A 20,303-nucleotide genomic window follows, 5' to 3' on the forward strand; every position below is an offset into this window, starting at 1 on the left:
AAAGTGGTCCAAAGTGTGGGAGTATTTCAATAAACGGCCTAATAATGTTGTTGTATGCACACTGTGTCGAGCGGAAATGGCCTATCATAGCAGCACAACGGCTATGAACGAACATTTGAAAAGAAAACCATCAACCATCAACTAGTCAATCGTCCGCGTGAGTATACGTTGTCATCATTACACAAAAACATGAATGTGTCATTTGTATCTGCGTTGTAAATTCATAAACTAAAGCACCGTTTCGCTCTGAGGCGCGTTTGGCGTGCCTGTTCAGTGTTTACATAGACACGCTCCTCTTTAATGCTAACGTTAATTAGTTGGCGAGGTTTCCAAATCTGGCAATGCTGGCTCTGTCTTACCTCTCAGTTCCAGCCACATGGACCCCTTCTGAGCGCCTATTTTCAGCTGCTGGGAATATTGTAAACAAGAAAAGAACCAGAGCATGTAGACATGCTAACCTTTCTTCATTACAACTGTTAGTCACTCACTGGAATGAGTAGAATTGGTTATTGTGTACTGTGTTGGACTGGATGTTTATTTTGCACATTTTAAAAGCAATACTTAATGTTTACAGTGCTCCAGAATATTTCGTTTTTGCACTTTTTTGTGCTGGATGTTTATCTTTATTTTTGCACATTTTAGCAAATAAGCAATACTTTTACTTTTGTTGAAATGTTTACACTGTTCATACAGAATATTTGGTTTTGCACTTTTTTGTATTGGATGTTTATCTTTATTTTTGCACATTTTAAAGCAAAATAAGCAGTACTTTTACTTTTGAAATGCTTATACTATTGCAGAATATTAAGATTTGCACTGGATGTTGACTTTTATATTTGCACATTAAAAAGCAAATAAGCTACTTTTAATTTTGTTAAATGTTAAAAGTTTTAAATGTTTACATTGTTACAGAATATTTTGTCATGTTGTTGTCAATGTTGACTGAGTGGCCATCCTTTTTTTTTTTGTAAATAAAAGCCATGCCTTTTGAAAAAACTGGCCTACATTTATTTTTTCATCTTCATTTTAAATTTTAAAAAAAAATCGGTAAAAGGACAAATAATCTATAGATTAATCGAAAAAATAATATATAGATTAATCGAAAAAATAATCTGTAGATTAATCGATAGAAAAATAATCGTTAGCTGCAGCCTTATAATCAGTCAATCAATGTTTATTTATATAGCCCTAAATCACAAGTGTCTCAAAGGGCTGCACAAGCCACAACGACATCCTCGGTTCAGATCCCACATAAGGGCAAGGAAAAACTCCTCCCCCCTCAAGGACAATGAAAAAGGAGGATTACCTCCAAATTCTTCAGGACAAGCTAAAATCATCAGCCCGGAGGTTGGGTCTTGGGCGCAGTTGGGTGTTCCAACAGGACAATGACCCCAAACACACCTCAAAAGTGGTAAAGGAATAGCTAAATCAGGCTAGAATGAAGGTTTTAGAATGGCCTTCCCAAAGTCCTGACTTAAACGTGTGGACAATGCTGAAGAAACAAGTCCACGTCAGAAAAGCAACACATTTAGCTGAACTGCACCAATTTTGTGGTCAAGTGGTCAAGCAGAAGCTTGTGGATGGCTACCAGAAGCGCCTTATTGCAGGTAAACTTGCCAAGGGACATGTAAGCAAATATTAACATTGCTGTATGTATACTTTTGACCCAGTAGAGCCATAATAAATTCATAAAAGAAGCAAACTTCATGAATGTTTTTTGTGACCAACAAGTATGTGCTCCAATCACTACATCACAAAAAAAATAAGAGTTGTAGAAATGATTGGAAACTCAAGACAGCCATGACATGATGTTCTTTACAAGTGTATGTACACTTTTGACCGCGACTGTATATCACTGTCAGAGCAACCTTAAAAAGTCAACTTTGCATAACAGGAAACCATGTCCGATGTTTTATTGGTGAAAATGCGCTGCATTTCAAACTAAAGTGTTGGGTATGTGTTTGTAAGTGTCTTTTTCTGGCATACTGATCATGAACATTTTCCAGGTTTTGCGAGGACATTTCAAATGCGGCGTTTCTGGGAATATTGCCTACACACACACACACATACAAACAAAACCTAAAACGTTGACCCGAGTAGACAATCCAATAAACAGGCAGACACAAACCCGGAGACACTACCATAACAAGCTTTGTATCTCTCTTCCTCCTTCAACCAGTTGAAGCCGTAAACATCACCATACTGTACACACATACTGTCTGTCCGTAACAAAATATTCTAGTACATTTGATTTTGGTAAGGTCGGCGATGTAGACGTCCATTCATCTTTAAAGGTCAGACAATGTCAACATAGCAGCCCGCTCAATAAAACATTGTTATTGGGCTGGACTGTAACATGGAGCAGAAACCCTAACCCTTTGATGAGCTATCAGTTGTCACACTCTGACGTATGACCACCACACAACTCCGGCTGAGGTTGGGACGCTGCTTGATCTCTGATTTGCTCATATTTCAAAACTACTTTTCCAAATTAGAGTGGCTGCTATTGGCAGAATGTGAAAACTAACTATGTAAAACCACTAAGTATTCTAACTTTCATAATGGCTTGGATTGCATGGGAAAGTGGATAGGAAAACTGTCTTTGGCTAAACAGTAATTTATTAATAAGTGTGTTGGACGATGCAGCAAAAACGGAAAACATTTTGTAAAAGTGGTAAAAAGCGAACTGCTCAGCCTACAAAAATACCACTGGTGAGTTCAATGTAAACACGCATGAGTTTTAAACAATTGCAGTGTTTCCCATAAACTGCCAAGATACCTGTGGCGGTGGGGGCGTGGCTGTGGGCGTGGTCACCATGACATCATCGAGTAATTTACATAATTTACTACAATGATATGATTTTCTCTAAAAAGGCTAAAAAAATGTAACTTACTAATTAATAATAACAGTTTTGTTTTAAACGTCCATCCATCCATCCATTTTACAATATAATTACAACACTTTATGTACATATTTATATACACATTTGAACTTAAGTTATTCACAAAAATATATTTATTAATTGTGGTTTTTACAAAAAAATATATCTTATAAAAATATAAAAGCTAAAATGTCTCTTGAAGCTCTGCCCCTTTAATTAGTGCATACCAAATAATTTAACTTTAGCCTACTACTACAACCATATTATTTACCAGCAACATAAAGTGAAACAGAGGCAGAGGTGTCCTGCCACAGTCAGTAACAAATAAACAGAAAACAGTAGTGGTGGTAGATAGACACAAAGCTTCATCAAACATCTGATCCACTGAACAAAGAGCTCCAAAAATCTTGATCCTACACTTCTCTTTTGTAAAGTAAATCTGAACAGCCGATATGGGCATCTACACCAACTATATGATTTGCCTGAGAAGCTTGACAGGACACAAAAAAAATAAATAAATAAATAAATAAATAAAAATAAAAATAAAAAATAAAATAAAATAAAATACAAAAAAAAAAATGTTTACAATAAAAAGTTATTATTTTTTTGTGGCGGCCTTAATTATTTCGTGGCGGGCCGCCACAAATAAATGAATGTGTGGGAAACACTGAATTGAGTAGCGCAGACAACATTTCAAAGCACATACAGAGGTAGATAAAGTTGCTAAATGTTGACCACTCATCATGCTTCAAATGCAATTACTGCTATTTTGCAGAGTCAAAGTAGTCATTTACTGTTAAAGACCATGCCCCCAACGACAAATATTAGTTGTGTTTTTAAAGCCAAAGAAAAAGCAAAACACGTGAGGAATAAGTCATCTAGATTCCTAAAATGCATTGAGTGCAATTTAAGAGGTGTATTTTTCCACTAACTTCATTTGTACCGGATCTTTGTGTTCTCTGTTGAAATACTTTGCGTATAAATTATGCTTTTGTAAATAATCTTAGCTTGCTTTAAAACCAAATAAAAGTAGACATCCTACAGATACGCCTTTATGCAGAAATTCAAAAATAGAGTGCTATTTTTTCGGGCTATATAATACAGTGCTACCCCAACTTACAAGTAGTTTGAGATACGAGTTTGACTTTTAAGTTCTCAACTTTTTGTTATGCTTCAACGGGGAACCACACTTTTTTGGGGAATTTTGCAAATTGTTCACAATCATTGTGAAAGACATGACGATGGATGTATTTCTTTTTAAAACATTCTAAATAGTAAATAAATGGAGCTTATGGTAGCCGCTCTATTCTGCCTATAACGCCCTCACAAAAACATACAAACACCTCCATTAAGGTTTTATATACACAATGTAAGTACAGTGTTTCCCACACATTCATTTATTTGTGGCGGCCCGCCACGAAAGAATGATGTCCGCCACAAATATATATATATATATATATATATATATATATATATATATATATATATATATATATATATATATATATATATATATATATATATATATATTTTTTTTTTTTTTTTTTTTTTTTTTTTTGTCCTCTCCAGCTTCTCAGGCAAATCATATAGTTGATGTAGATGCCCATATCGGCTGTTCAGATTTACAAAAGAGAAGTGTAGGATACTTCTCTTGTTGCCTTATTTGTATTTGACTTTATTAAATGTATTTATATTAGAAACACCACATGTGTATATAACAAAGGGTGCCAAGTCTGCAGGCAGTAGGAAACACATGGTTAAGTGTAGGGAGTAAAACTGATGGCAGTCTAAAGTTCAAGATTTTTGGAGCTCTTTGTTCAGTGGATCAGATGTTTGATGAAGCTCTGTGTCTATCTACCACCACTACTGTTTTCTGTTTATTTGTTACTGACTGTGGCAGGACACCTCTGCCTCTGTTTCACTTTATGTTGCTGGTAAATAATATGGTTGCAGTAGTAGGCTAAAGTTAAATTATTTAGTATGCACTAATTAAAGGGGCAGAGCTTTAAGAGCTTCATAAGATATATTTGTTGTAAGAACCACAATTAATAAATATATTTCAGTGAATAACTTATTGTTCAAATCTGTATATAAATATGTACATAAAGTGTTGTAATTATATCGTAAAATGGATGGATTGATGGATGGATGGACGTTTAAAACAAAACTGTTATTATTAATAAGTAAGTATACATTTTTTGAGCCTTTTTAGAGAAAATCAAATCATTGTAGTAAATTATGCAAATTACTCGATGATGTCATGATGACCACGCCCATAGCCACGCCCCCACCGCCACAGGTATCTTGGCAGTTTATGGGAAACACTGAAGTATATATGTAATATAGTAGCAGGCACATTAATAATAACATTTAATATTTACAAATGTATCTCATTTTAAGCATACTTGGCGCATTAACTTCAAAAAAGAATCACAGCACTACACCACTGATTACTTACTACTCACTGCATACTTCACACAAACATTATAAAGCATCACTTACTGTACAATGTCTGCTGTCATTAGGATGCTGGAATATTACTGTTTAGATGAAGAATGACTCATAATCCTTGTGAAGAAAAGCGGGGTGGAACCAAGCGTATTTTCGTGTCGTCCTCGCCATTTCCAGGTGTAAATTGGCTGTCGAACTGTACCAAATTGTCGGAACACGTCCTTGTTCTACTATCCAGGTGAGAGGCATGATTTATGAACGACAATAAAGTTTGACTAGCAAGGAAACGAGGAAGCAGCTCATCAGTCAATCATGTCAACATTGGCATTCAAGATCGTGATCACACATAAATAGTTAATCTGTGTTAGTGTTTATACTAACAATATCACTTGGTTAATATTCAAGTCACGACTTGTAACTGGAGTATTGTTGGTGATTTTTGATGGTTTTTATTGGGTTTTATGGGCGGAATAGAGGACCTCCCTTTGGCTCCACTGTTAGCGGCCTTTTTTTTTTTAAACATTTTTTATGAGTTAGAATGCATTAAAACAAACAGAAAAAAAAAAACCATCCGTCGCCATGGGTTTCATTATGATTGTGAACGATAGGCAAAATTCTAAAAAAAAAAGAGTATTTCCGTTTTGGGTTGCAAGCATAAGTGTGAGTTATGAGCCCCCCACCGCTAGTTGGTGTAGCCATTGCCAGAATGGACACCGTATGATCTAACATCTGGTTTTACTCGCTAACAATATACTGTATATAGATCTAACATCTGGTTTTACTCGCTAACTATATATATATATATATATATATATATATATATATATATATATATATATATATATATATATATATATATATATATATATATATATATATATATATATATATATATATATATATATATATATATATATATATATATATATATATATATATATATATATATATATATATTAGGGCTGCAACAACTAATCGATTAAATCGATTAAAATCGATTATAAAAATAGTTGCCGATTAATTTAGTCATCGATTCGTTGGATCTATGCTATGCGCATGCGCAGAGGCTTTTTAAAAAAATAAAAAAATATATATATATTTTTTTTTTTTTAAATAAACCTTTATTTATAAACTGCAACATGTACAAACAGCTGAGAAACAATGATCAAAATAAGTATGGTGCCAGTATGCTGTTTTTTTTCAATAAAATACTGGAAAGGATAGAAATGTAGTTTGTCTCTTTTATCCGATTATTAATCGATTAATCGAAGTAATAATCGACAGATTAATCGATTATCAAATTAATCGTTAGTTGCAGCCCTAATATATATATATATATATATATATATATATATATATATATATATATATATATATATATATATATATATATATATATATATATATATATATATATATATATATATATATATATATAAAGGTTTATTTGAAATAGGGACAGATACAGAAACATAGATACTTGAAACAGTTATCCAATGTATGCATCATAGTGTTTGTAGCCAAAGCTAATTTACAACACTTGTCCCCAACAACAACAACAACAACACAGACCTAACATCATTAAAATAGGAAAATAAAAAGAATGAGGCAAAGAGGAGTCGATAATAATGATAATAGTAATAATACAGAAAAAGTGTAATCTAGATAAAACCCAATAATAATTAAAGCTGCAAGCAGCGTTGGTCGGGTCCGCATTTTGGCTGGTGCTAGTCCTAGGTGTCCCAATACTTTTGTCCAGTGGTAGTCCTGAGTGAGACCTACATAGAGGTTTTTGTTGCATGTCTCTACGATATTCGTACTGGGAGTTAGAGGAAGTTGTGTCTGTGTTTTTTTCCTAGGTGCTACGGCACAGTGGTTGTTTTCTTTGAAGGCTCGTAAAATCAAAACCGTAGCACTTATTACAACGCTTTCGCCAAATTTTAATCAAAAGGGTTCAATCCCTCTCCTGTAGTAGTTTGAAGCCAAAACGACAAACGCGCTCAGAGGAGATAATGTTTGATGTTTTGTGACCGCTTTTTAAAAAAAAATTGTTTTGAAGTGGGGATATCAAACTTCCTGTTGATTTTTGTAGGTCTAAGTGAGACCTACGTAGAGGTTTTTGTTTCATGTCTCTAAAACGTTCCTACCGGAAGTGTTTTCCTCTGAGAAGCAGTTTTGTCTCTGTTTTATTCAAAAATTGCGCTAGAGCGCAATTTTGAGTTTTGGGGTTCGGTTTTTTTTTTTAGATCGCAATTTCCACCAGGCCCGATGTGTGTAAAAAGTTTGGTGAGTTTTGAAGTATTTTAAGGGGGTCAAATTACAGCTCAAAGAGGCAAAAATGAGTGTTTTTAGTCATTTTTTGTGTTGAAGGGGAAATTGGTTTTTGCCAGAGGATGTGAAATTATGAATTGTAGGTCTAAGTGAGACCTACATACAGGTTTTTATTTCATGCCTCTACGACCTTCCTAGTGGGAGTTACAGGCAGTTTGCTAGAGCGCAATTTTGATTTTTGGTGTTTGGTTTTTTTACTAAAGTGTGCTGTCACAGTTTTTCTATGTGTGTATAAAATTTGGTGAGTTTTGAAGCATGTTAAGGGGGGCAAAGTAGTGCGCAAAGCTGCGGAATAATAATAAACCTTACAATTTCAATAGGTTCCTTTGTACCTGTACAAAAGACTCCCTGTGGGAGTCCTTTATACAGGGTACAGGCGGACCCTAATAATGATAATAATAACACGGACAAAGTGCAAACTAGATAAGAACCAATTAGTAAAAATTTGTAAAAACTAAACATGGGAACACGATTGTTGCTCAACTAGCCACAATTTTGCTAATGGCTATTAGCTAATTGCTAGACATCAACATATCTTTGTTTTTCAACCATTGGAATGAAGAAAGTGAGCGTGAAGGAGAAGCGGATAATATTAATTGAATTGAATCAGAATCAGAATCAAAAGAGTTTTTATTGCCATTGTTTGAGAACGGGTTCACAAACTAGGAATTTGACTAGGCGCAATGGTGCAACATAAAACACATATAACACAGAATAGAATAACATAAGCTGTAACTATCAGATCTTGTTGTTGAAGAGATAAATAATCAAAACATGACTGACCGTGTAGCAGTTTGTAATTGTAATTGTAGCACTGCGAGTTGGCACCTTATTGAAGCAAGAGCCAGCTTTTGTGCCAGCAAAGCACTGATCAAATGGATTTGAAATGATTTCAATGGACAATGTTTTGAGTTAGCAACCCATGTCGTCGAATCAATTCAGCTTGTAAGTTGAAGTACTACTGTATTATGAATCATTATTGGCAAGTTCTATTGTTTGATTGAAAGGAAGCAACCTGAGAAAACTGTAAAATCTAAATCAAGATAAATGGAGAACCGGACGTAAACAAAGACATGAAGGAAGTGGACGAATATCAAAGATGACATCATCTCGACAACAAGGAAACTAAAAAACGGCACAGAAAGATGTGATGCAGATAAAGTCATGAACAATCACATAAATAATGCTAAATTAAACATTACACGCGTACAAGTACCCCAGCTCACAAGTACCCCAGCTCACAAGTTTTAGGGATATGAGCTGTCTCTCCGCTAACTAAGCTCAGATGTAAGCAAAAGTCTTGGGTTACGACTTACGAGCCTCCCCACCGCTAGTTGGCGTGGCGAATGTCACAATGAAACGTGTACGATCTGACCAAAACATCGATTCTCTCACTCGACAAATTGCTAGCTAACAGCTACAAAGAAGTTGTTTTTCCAAGCACGGGAACAAAGCTACAAAACGATAGCTGGAGAAATACTGGAAGTGTAAAAGTAAGACCTGACTGTGTGGATTAGAAACACACATGGAGAAAAGTCAGGGTTAATTCAATGCTGCTACTTCCTACTCCTTTCTGGACATGTTGAATTGTGCATATGTGGCCATGTGATGTTGCTAATGTAAGTCACATTGCTGTCGTACTGTCGTCCAGCATTCTGTTTTTGTTTACTTTGTAGCCAGTTCAGTTTTAGTTTCGTTCTGTATAGCCTTCCCTAAGCTTCAATGCCTTTTCTTAGTGGCACTCACCTTTTGTTTACTTTTGGTTTAAGCATCAGACACCTTTTTACCTGCACCCTGCCTCCCGCTGTTTCCGACATCTACAAAGCAATTAGCTACCTGCTGCCACCTACTGATATGGAAGAGTATTACACGGTTACTCTGCCCAGCTCTAGACAGCACAGACAATCAACAATAGCATATTATTTTCGAATTATAATTACTGGTTTGGAAAAAATATTTTTAACCCAAATAGGTGAAATTAGATAATCTCCCACGGCACACCAGACTGTATCTCACGGTCAAATAAGACCCCTTGTTTCAATAGGCTAAAACCCATATGAATATTAAACCAAACATACTGGATTTACTTTGCAAACACAGGACCACAGACTCATCACAGCGCCAGTGGTCACTTTATGGAGTCGTAGGTGAGACTTAGGTTAAAAGAAAATGATGGCTGAACCGCCGGAATTCATCTTTAGTAAACTAGTTCCATCAAATTTCAACCGTATTGTGTGTGTGTACGCGCCTACCACAGCAGGGATGCTTTAGCTGAAAGGTTAATACGACGTGAATTGATTTGACACACTAATACAGTGTTTTTCAACCACTGTGATACAGTCTGGTGTGCCGTGGGAGATAATCTAATTTCACCTATTTGGGTTAAGAATATTTTTTGCAAAGCAGTATTTATAATCCGCAAATAATGTGCCGTTGGTGAAGGCCTACTGAAATTAATTTTTTTTCATTTAAACGGGGATAGCAGATCCATTCTATGTGTCATACTTGATCATTTCGCGATATTGCCATATTTTTCCTGAAAGGATTTAGTAGAGAACAACGACGATAAAGTTCTGGTCTCTGATAAAAAAAAAAAAGCCTTGCCCCTACCGGAAGTAGCGTGACGTCACAGGAGGAAGGGCTGCTCACATTTTCCAATTGTTTTCAATGCAGCGAGAGAGATTCGGGCCGAGAAAGCGACGATTACCCCATTAATTTGAGCGAGGATGAAAGATTTGTGGATGAGGAACGTGAGAGTGAAGGACTAGAGTGCAGTGCAGGACGTATCTTTTTTCGCTCTGACCGTAACTTAGGTACAAGGGTTCATTGGATTCCACACTCTCTCCTTTTTCTATTGTGGATCACGGATTTGTATTTTAAACCACCTCGGATACTATATCCTCTTGAAAATGAGAGTCGAGAACGCGAAATGGACATTCACAGTGACTTATCTCCACGACAATACATCGGTGAAGCTCGGGCTTAAATGCAGATAGAAACAAAATAAATAAACCCCTGACTGGAAGAATAGACAGAAGATCAACAATACTATTAAACCATGGACATGTAAACACACAGTTAATGCTTTCCAGCCTGGCAAAGCTTAACAATGCTGTTGCTAACGACGCCATTGAAGCTAACTTAGCAACGGGACCTCACAGAGCTATGCTAAAAACATTAGCTATCCACCTACGCCAGCCAGCCCTCATCTGCTCACCTGCGTTCCAGCGATCGACGGAGCGACGAAAGACTTCACCCGATCATAGATGCGGTCGGCGGCCCGGAGACGGAGGAAGTCGAGGTGAGGTCGGCGGCTTGCGCGTCTGCTATCCATCTCAAAGTTCTCCTGGTTGTGTTGCTGCAGCCAGCCGCTAATACACCGATCCCACCTACAACTTTCTTCTTTGCAGTCTTCATTGTTCATTAAACAAATTGCAAAAAATTCACCAACACAGATGTCCAGAATACTGTGGAGTTTTGAGATGAAAACAGAGCTGTTTGTATTGGATTCAATGGGGCCGAATACTTCCGTTTCAACGATTGACGTCACGCGCATACGTCATCATACATAGACGTTTTCAAGCGGAAGTTTAGCTGGAAATTTAAAATTGCGCTTTATAAGTTAACAACGTTAAGATTTCATCATTGATATATAAACTATCAGACTGCGTGGTCGGTAGTAGTGGCTTTCAGTAGGCCTTTGAGTGTCTGTACTGTCTGGAGATCGGCAGACTTACCACGTTATACTCTTCCATATCAGTAGGTGGCAGCAGGTAGCTAATTGCTTTGTAGATGTCGGAAACAGCGGGAGGCAGCGTGCAGGTAAAAAAGTGTCTAATGCTTAAACCAAAAATAAACAAAAGGTGAGTGCCCCTAAGAAAAGGCATTGAAGCTTAGGGAAGGCTATGCAGAACTCGCTACAAAGTAAACAAAAACAGAATGCTGGACGACAGCAAAGACTTACTGTGGAGCAAAGACGGCGTACACAATGTACATCCGAACATGACATGACACTCAACAATGTCCCCACAAAGAAGGATAAAAACAACTGAAATATTCTTTGCTAAAACAAAGCAGGTGTAGGGAATAGCGGTCAAGGAAGACATGAAACTGCTACAGGAAAATACCAAAAAAAGAGAAGCCACTAAAATAGGAGCGCTAAAACACTACCCACAGGAAAACAGCAACAAACTCAAAATAATGTGATGTGACAGGTGGTGACAGTACACCTACTTTGAGACAAGAGCTATAGTGATGCATGCTTGGTTATGGTTTAAAGTCCTATCCAACAATTGCGACGACGACTTTTTACTGTCAACCGAGTTTCGTTTTTTAATGATTTCTGCTGGTGGTGTGGCTGCGCATTTTTTCAATGAAAAAAATGTGCCTTGGCTCAAAAACGGTTGAAAAACACTGCACTAATAAATGCCGAGGAGTTGTCACTTCACACCACACCACGTACATATTTACGTTCGAATGCAAGACTGGCACACTTGACGAACAGTAGGGCCCCATGGGGTGGGAGTAGGAGGGATATAATACCACATTACCCCGGGCATATCAAGTCATTTCACGCACCTTCAGGCAGCACAATTGAGCCGTTTGTTCGGCGGGTCAAAAATAGCGGTCTACTGTTACAGCCATTACCAGCCTAACCCCTGCACGAGGCACAAAGCAGAGGTTAATACGCCCAAGTGATCACGACAAAAGAACTAGTTTTTGCTTGGGTTTACTTCACAAATCGGCACACCAAGCGAAACAAAAACAGAGAAAAGGCCGTTTTTACCTCGTCAGTGGAAGTCTTATCAGATGACCATAGATGCATTAACCATGCCACGGTCAGCTGACCTGCGTGCTTGAAAACCAAGACTTCTGGGAAACATGAGCTCCACGCGGCAACCACAACAATCGCGCCAGTTGTTATCGGTGCCCTTAGTTTTCCCCTGAACAAAACTCCTACACAATTGGAGTGATAAACGGAGTGTGCAAAAGACAGCGTGTTCAAAAGACACGGTGTTCAAAAAACAGCGTGTCCAAGAGTGTTCATTATAGGACGTGACATGACTGACAGGTTTTTACATAACTCTCAAAGTACTGTATGGTGATCTTATAGGAGTGACACTGCAGCCCATAGGCCAGGCGTGTCAAACGTAATAATCACATAGGGCAGTGTTTTTCAACCTTTTTTCGAGCCAAGGCACATTGAAAAAATGCGGAGGCACACCACCAGCAGAAATCATTAAAACACGAAACTCAGTTGACAGTAAAAAGTTGTTGTCGCAATTGTTGGATATGACTTTAAAACAGGGGTCCCCAAACTACGGCCCGCGTGCCGGATCCGGCCCACCAGCATTCAAAATCAGGCCCGCCGGAAGTCCCAAGTATTAAAAAAAATATATATATATTAAAAATATATATATCCCCTTTGTACTGCTTGCTATTCACGGTGTCTCCTAGCCGATCAGGCAAATCATATTGTCTAAAAATGCATTTTCTCATCGATAACGGAACATCATCGCACGTGTGGAAAGTGCGCTATATATATATATATATATATATATATATATATATATATATATATATATATATATATATATATATATATATATATATGTCTTAATTAGATTATCCAAAAAATAGTGCTCGATACCGTGGTAGAGCGTAATATGTATGTGTGGGAAAAAACAGTTGAGATGAAATAGTCTTGTGATTTTTTTCCCACACATACATATATATATATATATATATATATATATAACAACTAATCGATTAAATCGATTAAAATCGATTATAAAAATAGTTGCCGATTAATTTAGTCATCGATTCGTTGGATCTATGCTATGCGCATGCGCAGAGGCTTTTTAATTTTTTAATTTTTTTTTTTTTTTTTTTTTAAATAAACCTTTATTTATAAACTACAACGTGTACAAAAAGCTGAGAAACAATAATCTAAATAGGTATGGATAGAAATGTAGTTTGTCTATTTTATCCGATTATTAATCGATTAATCGAAGTAATAATCGAAAAATTAATCGATTATCAAATTAATCGTTAGTTGCAGCCCTAATATATATATTAATATATATATATATATATATATATATATATATATATATATATATATATATATATATATATATATATATATTTATATATATATATATATATATATATATATATATATATATATATATATATATATATATATATATATATATATATATTTATATATATATATATATATTAGTATATATATATATATATATATATAAAATATATATGTATATATATATTTATATCTAATATATATATATATACACATATATATACACACATATATATATATATATATATATATATATATATATATATATATATATATATACACAGCCCGGCCCCCGGCCAAATTGTTTTAACCCAATGCGGCGCCCCGAGTCAAAAAGTTTGGGGACCCCTGCTTTAAAGCATAACCAAGCATGCATCAATATAGCTCTTGTCTCAAAATAGGTGTACTGTCACCACCTGTCACATCACACCCTGACTTATTTGGACTTGTTTGCTGTTTTCCTGTGTGTAGTGTTTTACTTCTTGTCTTGCGCTCCTATTTTGGTGGCTTTTTCTCTTTTTTTGGTATTTTCCTGTAGCAGTTTCATGTCTTCCTTTGAGCTATATGTCCCGCATCTACTTTGTTTTAGCAATCAGGACTATTTCAGTTGTTTTGATCCCTCTTTTTGGGGACATTGTTGATTGTCATGTCACGTTTGGATGTACATTGTGGACACCGTCTTTGCTCCAAAGTAAGTCTTTGCTGTCGTCCAGCATTCTGTTTTTGTTTACTTTGTAGCCAGTTCAGTTTTAGTTTCGCTCTACATAGCATACATTCTCTCCATGAGCTTCAAGCACACCTGTGAAGTGAAAACCATTTCAGGTGACTACCTCTTGAAGCTCATGGAGAGAATGCCAAGAGTGTGCAAAGCAGTAATCAGAGCAAAGGGTGGCTATTTTGAAGAAACTAGAATACAAAACATGTTTTCAGTTATTTCACCTTTTTTTTTGTTAAGTACATAACTCCACATGTGTTCATTTATAGTTTTGATGTGACAATCTACAATGTAAATAGTCATGAAAATAAAGAAAACACATTGAATGGGAAGGTGTGTCCAAACTTTTGGCTTGTACTGTATATATAGATTCACTTTTTAAATAGTCCCACTGCGAGTTTTAGGCTGTCTTTTATAGGTTGTGAGGAAGATGAACTACTTTTTCTTGATGTAAGGTAGTGACGGTCACACATTTTTTTAGTGCATTCTGCATTGTTTGGTCGGTTAGTTTGTTCGCAGGGTTTTGCAAAAACTATGTCGTGTCCAGGAAACTAGGGCGTAGCCTGCTATCTACCCAACGGATAAGAAAAAACAAACAAAAAAACACCACAAACTCCACCGAGTGCCATTCAAAAGTAATCTGTGGTTGCATTTTGTAGCTTCATCTCACTTCTTGTTCGGCTGGGGTTTTTTTCTGTCCATTTTTGATGCACATGACTGTCAGCTGCAGGACTGAAATCGAACAATAAGTCTTTATATCTTATAAAATGTATTTCTATGGTTCTGCTTCGCTTATGCTCAGCTATACACTAGACTAGGGTATTTTGTGGCCCTCTACTTAACTTCAGACTGTAGTACTGTATATTGCAGCCCGCGCACCTGGGAGGCTAATAGTTAGTAAAAATAAATCGATTCACATCTGAATTGCAATTCTTGTTTATTCAAGGCCCATCCGAAAACTCAATTGTATACTCTAGCCTTTAAATAGACCCATTTTTAGACCAGTTGATCTGCCGTCCCTCTTTTCTGCTCTGCCCCGTCTCCTGTGTAGAGAGGTTATGGATGTCGTTGTGGCTTGTGCAGCCCTTTGAGACATTCAAGATTAAGGGCTATTTAAGTAAGCTTTGATTGATGGATTGAATAAATTGAGCCTTAATGCTGGAATTTTAAGATTGTTCTTCAGTAGTATCGCCATTTTGTGTCTGTACCTTTAATGTTAATGGGGTGTGTTTATCTCCCACAGATGGTGTGTGTCTCCTGTAAGTGCTATTGTGCACTTTACTCCATTTTTACATATCAAATGTAGCTCTATACATAACCCATAAATCACATACAACAGCTAGGTTAGCCTATTCGCTGAAAACACCCAAAATGATCACATTGAACAGCTCCCATTTCTGTAGCTGACTAAATGCGAATTTGAAATGTGCTGTGCTTTATTTTAAGATGTGTAGCAAAGCAGGCTTTTTTGACAAAGATGTTTTCCGTGATGTGTTGAGTGTATAAATGAGGCGGGTTCATCTAGCTCAGTGTTTTTCAACCACTGTAACAATCTGGTGTGCCTTTGGAGATTATCTAATTTTACCTATATGGGTTAAAAATAGTTTTTGCAAAGCAGTAATTATAGTCTGCAAATGATGTGTTGTTGTTGAGTGTCAGTGCTGTCTAGAGCTGGGCAGAGTAACCGTGTAATACTCTTCCATATCAGTAGGTGGCAGGCGGTAGCTAATTGCTTTGTAGATGACGGAAACAGCGGGAGGCAGTGTGCAGGTAAAAAGGTGTCTAATGCTTAAACCAGAAATAACCAAAAGGTGAGTGCCCCTAAAAAAAGGCATTGAAGCTTAGGGAAGGCTATGCAGAACCAAACTAAAACTGAACTGGCTACAAAGTAAACAAAAACAGAATGCTGGACGACAGCAAAGACTTACTGTGGAGCAAAGACGGCGTCCACAATGTACATCCGAACATGACATGACAATCAACAATGTCCCCACAAAGGAGGATAAAAACAACTGAAATATTCTTGATTGCTAAAACAAAGTAGATGCGGGAAATATCGCACAAAAGAAGACAGGAAACTGCTACAGGAAAATACCAAAAAAAGAGAAAAAGCCACCAAAAAAGGAACGCAAGACAAGAAGTAAAACACTACACACAGGAAAACAGCAAAAAAGTCCAAATAAGTCAGGGTGTGATGTGACAGGTGGTGACAGTACACCTACTTTGAGACAAGAGCTATAGTGATGCATGCTTGGTTATGCTTTAAAGTCATATCCAACAATTGCGACAACGACTTTTTACTGTCAACCGAGTTTCGTTTTTTAATGATTTCCAGTGTTTCCCATAAACTGCCAAGATACCTGTGGCGGTGGGGGCGTGGCTATGAGCGTGGCTATAGGCGTGGTCACCATGACATCATCGAGTGATTTGCATAATTTACTACAATGATATGATTTTCTCTAAAAAGGCTCAAAAAATTTATACTTACTAATTAATGATAACAGTTTTGTCTTAAACGTCCATCCATCCATCCATCCATTTTACAATATAATTACAACACTTTATGTACATATTTATATACAGATTTGAACAATAAGTTATTCACTGAAATATATTTATTAATTGTGGTACTTACAAAAAATATATATCTTATAAAATATAAAAGCTAAAATGTCTCATAAAGCTCTGCCCCTTTAGTTAGTGCATACTAAATAATTTAACTTTAGCCTACTACTACAACCATATTATTTACCAGCAACATAAAGTGAAACAGAGGCAGAGGTGTCCTGCCACAGTCAGTAACAAATAAACAGAAAACAATAGAAAACAATCCTACACTTCTCTTTTGTAAAGTAAATCTGAACAGCCAATATGGGCATCTACATCAACTATATGATTTGCCTGAGAAGCTGGACAGGACAAAAAAAAAAAAAAAAAAGTTTTTTAATTTTTTTTTTAAAATTTTAATTTGTGGTGGACGTAATTCTTTCGTGGCGGGCCGCCACAAATAAATGAATGTGTGGGAAACACTGATTTCTGCTGGTGGTGTGCCTCCGCATTTTTTCAACACAAAAAATGTGCCTAGGCTCAAAAAAGGTTGAAAAACTCTGGTCTATGCTGCTAGGTAGCTTCTAGTGCAGTAAGTTTGAGAAAATCTTGAACATCTTAGCTGATAATATTGGAGAGGAAATGGTTAAACCAAAATTGTGGTTTGATGTAAATATATTATTATGGTTGCGACAACAACATTTTTACTGTCAACTGAGTTTCGTTTTTTAATAACTTCTGTTGGTGGTGTGCCTCTGGATTTTGTCAACGCAAAAAATGTGCCTTGGCTCAAAAAAGGTTGATCAAAAAACACTGATCTAGCTTGACGAAGGAGGGTTTTCCTTCATGGGTCAATTAATTGCTCATTTCAATTATTTTTGTAAAACCCCCCAGGCCTATAAATTGTGCTTCCGCAATACTTAATACACACGACCAGGATATCGCCACTTACTGACTAAACTACTCTAACAATGGACTGTGTGAACTGAGGAAAGCAAATTCAAGAGGGAGACAATGGAGAAAGAGCCTGTGTCAGTTGCCCTGTGTAGGCTTGCACACATGTAACCAGATGCTGTAAGTCATGGCCATGACCTCACCGAGTTTTTCCACACACACACACACATGCTTGCAAACACACACACACACACACACACAGGGCACCGTGCGGGGTTAGCATGCAGTCATCGTCGCCTGGCACAGGACGAGCTGACTTCTATTGAGCCAGACGTGCATTGTAATCCTACACAGGCGTGTTCTTCTCCAAGCAGAACACACAAAGAAGAAACAGCTGGCTAACTGGTTTGCGAGGGGCGGGGACAAACTTTTTTTTTTTTATCTCAGACATTGCGGTGGAAACCCGAGTCAGCGAGACGTCTTGTTGAAAATAAACAAATAAATGAACACGATAAAGTTGATGAACGGATGCAGCTCTCCGCGTGTTCTTCCGACACCTGCCCTGCACTTTGCTACACAATTTAACCGTTTAGATCACTGCTGGAAAAAGTGCTGTCACCGCAGGCGTGTGGAGACTGTGTGCAATGTGTCAGTTGTTAAAAAGAAAGAAAAGAAAAAACACTGTAAAAATATTACAAGATGTCATCCTGAGGGGGTTTCCTGTGAACTGATGGCATTTTTCCACTTTAATGTTTCAATGGCGACAGCTGCGGCCCAGTTTTAATAAGTGTCAAGTGAAACATCACCAACACAACTGATATGTTTCTGTTTACTTGAGAGCAGGGTTGCAAAATTCCGTGATTATTCAAAGTTGGAAACTTACCACGGGAATTAACGGGAATATATGGGAATTAACGGGAATTCATGGGAATAAACATTGAATGCGACATGCTAGATCTGGCAGCATGATTATTAGCTAAAAGATTAAAGATTAAAGATTAAAGTACCAATGATTGTCACACACACACTAGATGTGGTGAAATTTGTCCTCTGCATTTGACCCATCCCCTTGGGGAGCAGTGGGCAGCAGCGGCGCCGCGCCCGGGAATCATTTTTGGTGATTTAACCCCCAACTCCAACCCTTGATGCTGAGTGCCAAGCAGGGAACTCCACAACCTGATTGAAAGCAAATTCAGTAGAATTTCAACCCTGCAATGTGCATTCCTCCATCACATGTGCAGTGCATTCTTCCATCACATGCACAGATAATTCCCAGCATGCAACACACTACAGCAGGGCTATTGAGGCCACACTAGTATTTGAGCCCAAGGACTGGTAAGTGTTGATGATATTACTGGGGTAAATATATTTGATCTATGGTATTTAAGTTTAATAGAGGTGTAATTGATTGTTACTGTATGACTGTAGACTACTCCAGCAGACTTCCCTCAAGCTAGCTAGCTGTTCCTGTACTTGTTAAATGATTTCGGCGCCAATATCTCTAGCTAGCTAGGTTTATGTACCACCGCAGTCTCATAATGAACGGAAAATATTTCTCCGTTAGCCGTGATGCTAATTTTCTCTATGTTAAATCCCATTCATTTATGCTAACAACGTTAGCGATCCGAATTGACCTTTTTTGTGATCTGTAAAGTTCAACTAAATCAAAAGGTGTGATTTCCTCTGCCTTCTGTTCTGCTAGCCATTCTGTTGTCATACAAGAATGTAGGTTATAGTTTGATTTAGCATGCTGATTGACTGTTCATTTATTCATCTAGCCTATTTCTATTCATTTGACCACCAGTCAAATATTGTTAAAGACTACTCCAGTTGTTTAGCTGACTATTTATATCTGTGTGTGGCATAGCAGTAGTGTTTTACAAGCTTCTCATCTTATTCTACACAATAAGATGGACGGTGTCCAACTTTGAATAATCAAAACATTTTCAACATTTCCAAACTTCCCGAGCTTAACTTCCCGTGGTAAAATTCCGGAACATTTCCGGAAATTTACCAGAAACTTTCCACCCCTTTGAAACCCTACTTGAGAGTCATGAACCTTACCTGCCACCGGATGAAATACTGTCTCTCTTTATGTCTTTATGATGTCCCTATGGGTGATGATTCCATCTGTGGGTACAAACGGGGAAACGGGAGGTGAATTGCAAATCACATGTAAAGAGTACAAGAGGGAAAAGTGTGGAAATGTCATGCGGGTGTCATGTGTATCTAATAGCCAGCACCCCTCCTTTGTCGCCTGGGATAAAATGACAGACAATAGTTTCGAGGAGAAGTTGCTGCAATCCTAACAAGCAGAACAAACAAAAGAGTAAATCATGTTTTAAATGGGGTTGTTACACACTCCATTATCTTCCTT

The 20,303-nt window shown here is 37.0% G+C and overlaps 1 protein-coding gene across 8 annotated transcripts in view; it reads right to left on the bottom strand.

Annotated features, from left to right (window-relative positions):
* The window catches only part of LOC133653267 (histone deacetylase 7-like), a 306,865-nt gene that overhangs the window by 154,748 nt on the left and 131,814 nt on the right, over nt 1–20,303 (bottom strand). For 4 of the 8 annotated variants that reach the window (XM_062052360.1, XM_062052359.1, XM_062052358.1 and 1 more), the window contains one exon: nt 19,991–20,056. Coding sequence is in view for 4 of the 8 variants with exons in the window: in XM_062052354.1 (XP_061908338.1) it covers nt 12,451–12,489 (39 nt within the window). In the remaining 4 variants the exon portion in view is untranslated. Of the gene's footprint in view, nt 1–11,401; nt 11,476–12,450; nt 12,616–19,990; nt 20,057–20,303 lie in introns of those variants that run through there. The other 4 variants (XM_062052354.1, XM_062052355.1, XM_062052353.1 and 1 more) reach the window with 2 other exon arrangements.

Source organism: Entelurus aequoreus, linkage group LG07, assembly GCF_033978785.1.
Source record: "Entelurus aequoreus isolate RoL-2023_Sb linkage group LG07, RoL_Eaeq_v1.1, whole genome shotgun sequence".
Lineage (NCBI taxonomy): Eukaryota > Metazoa > Chordata > Actinopteri > Syngnathiformes > Syngnathidae > Entelurus > Entelurus aequoreus.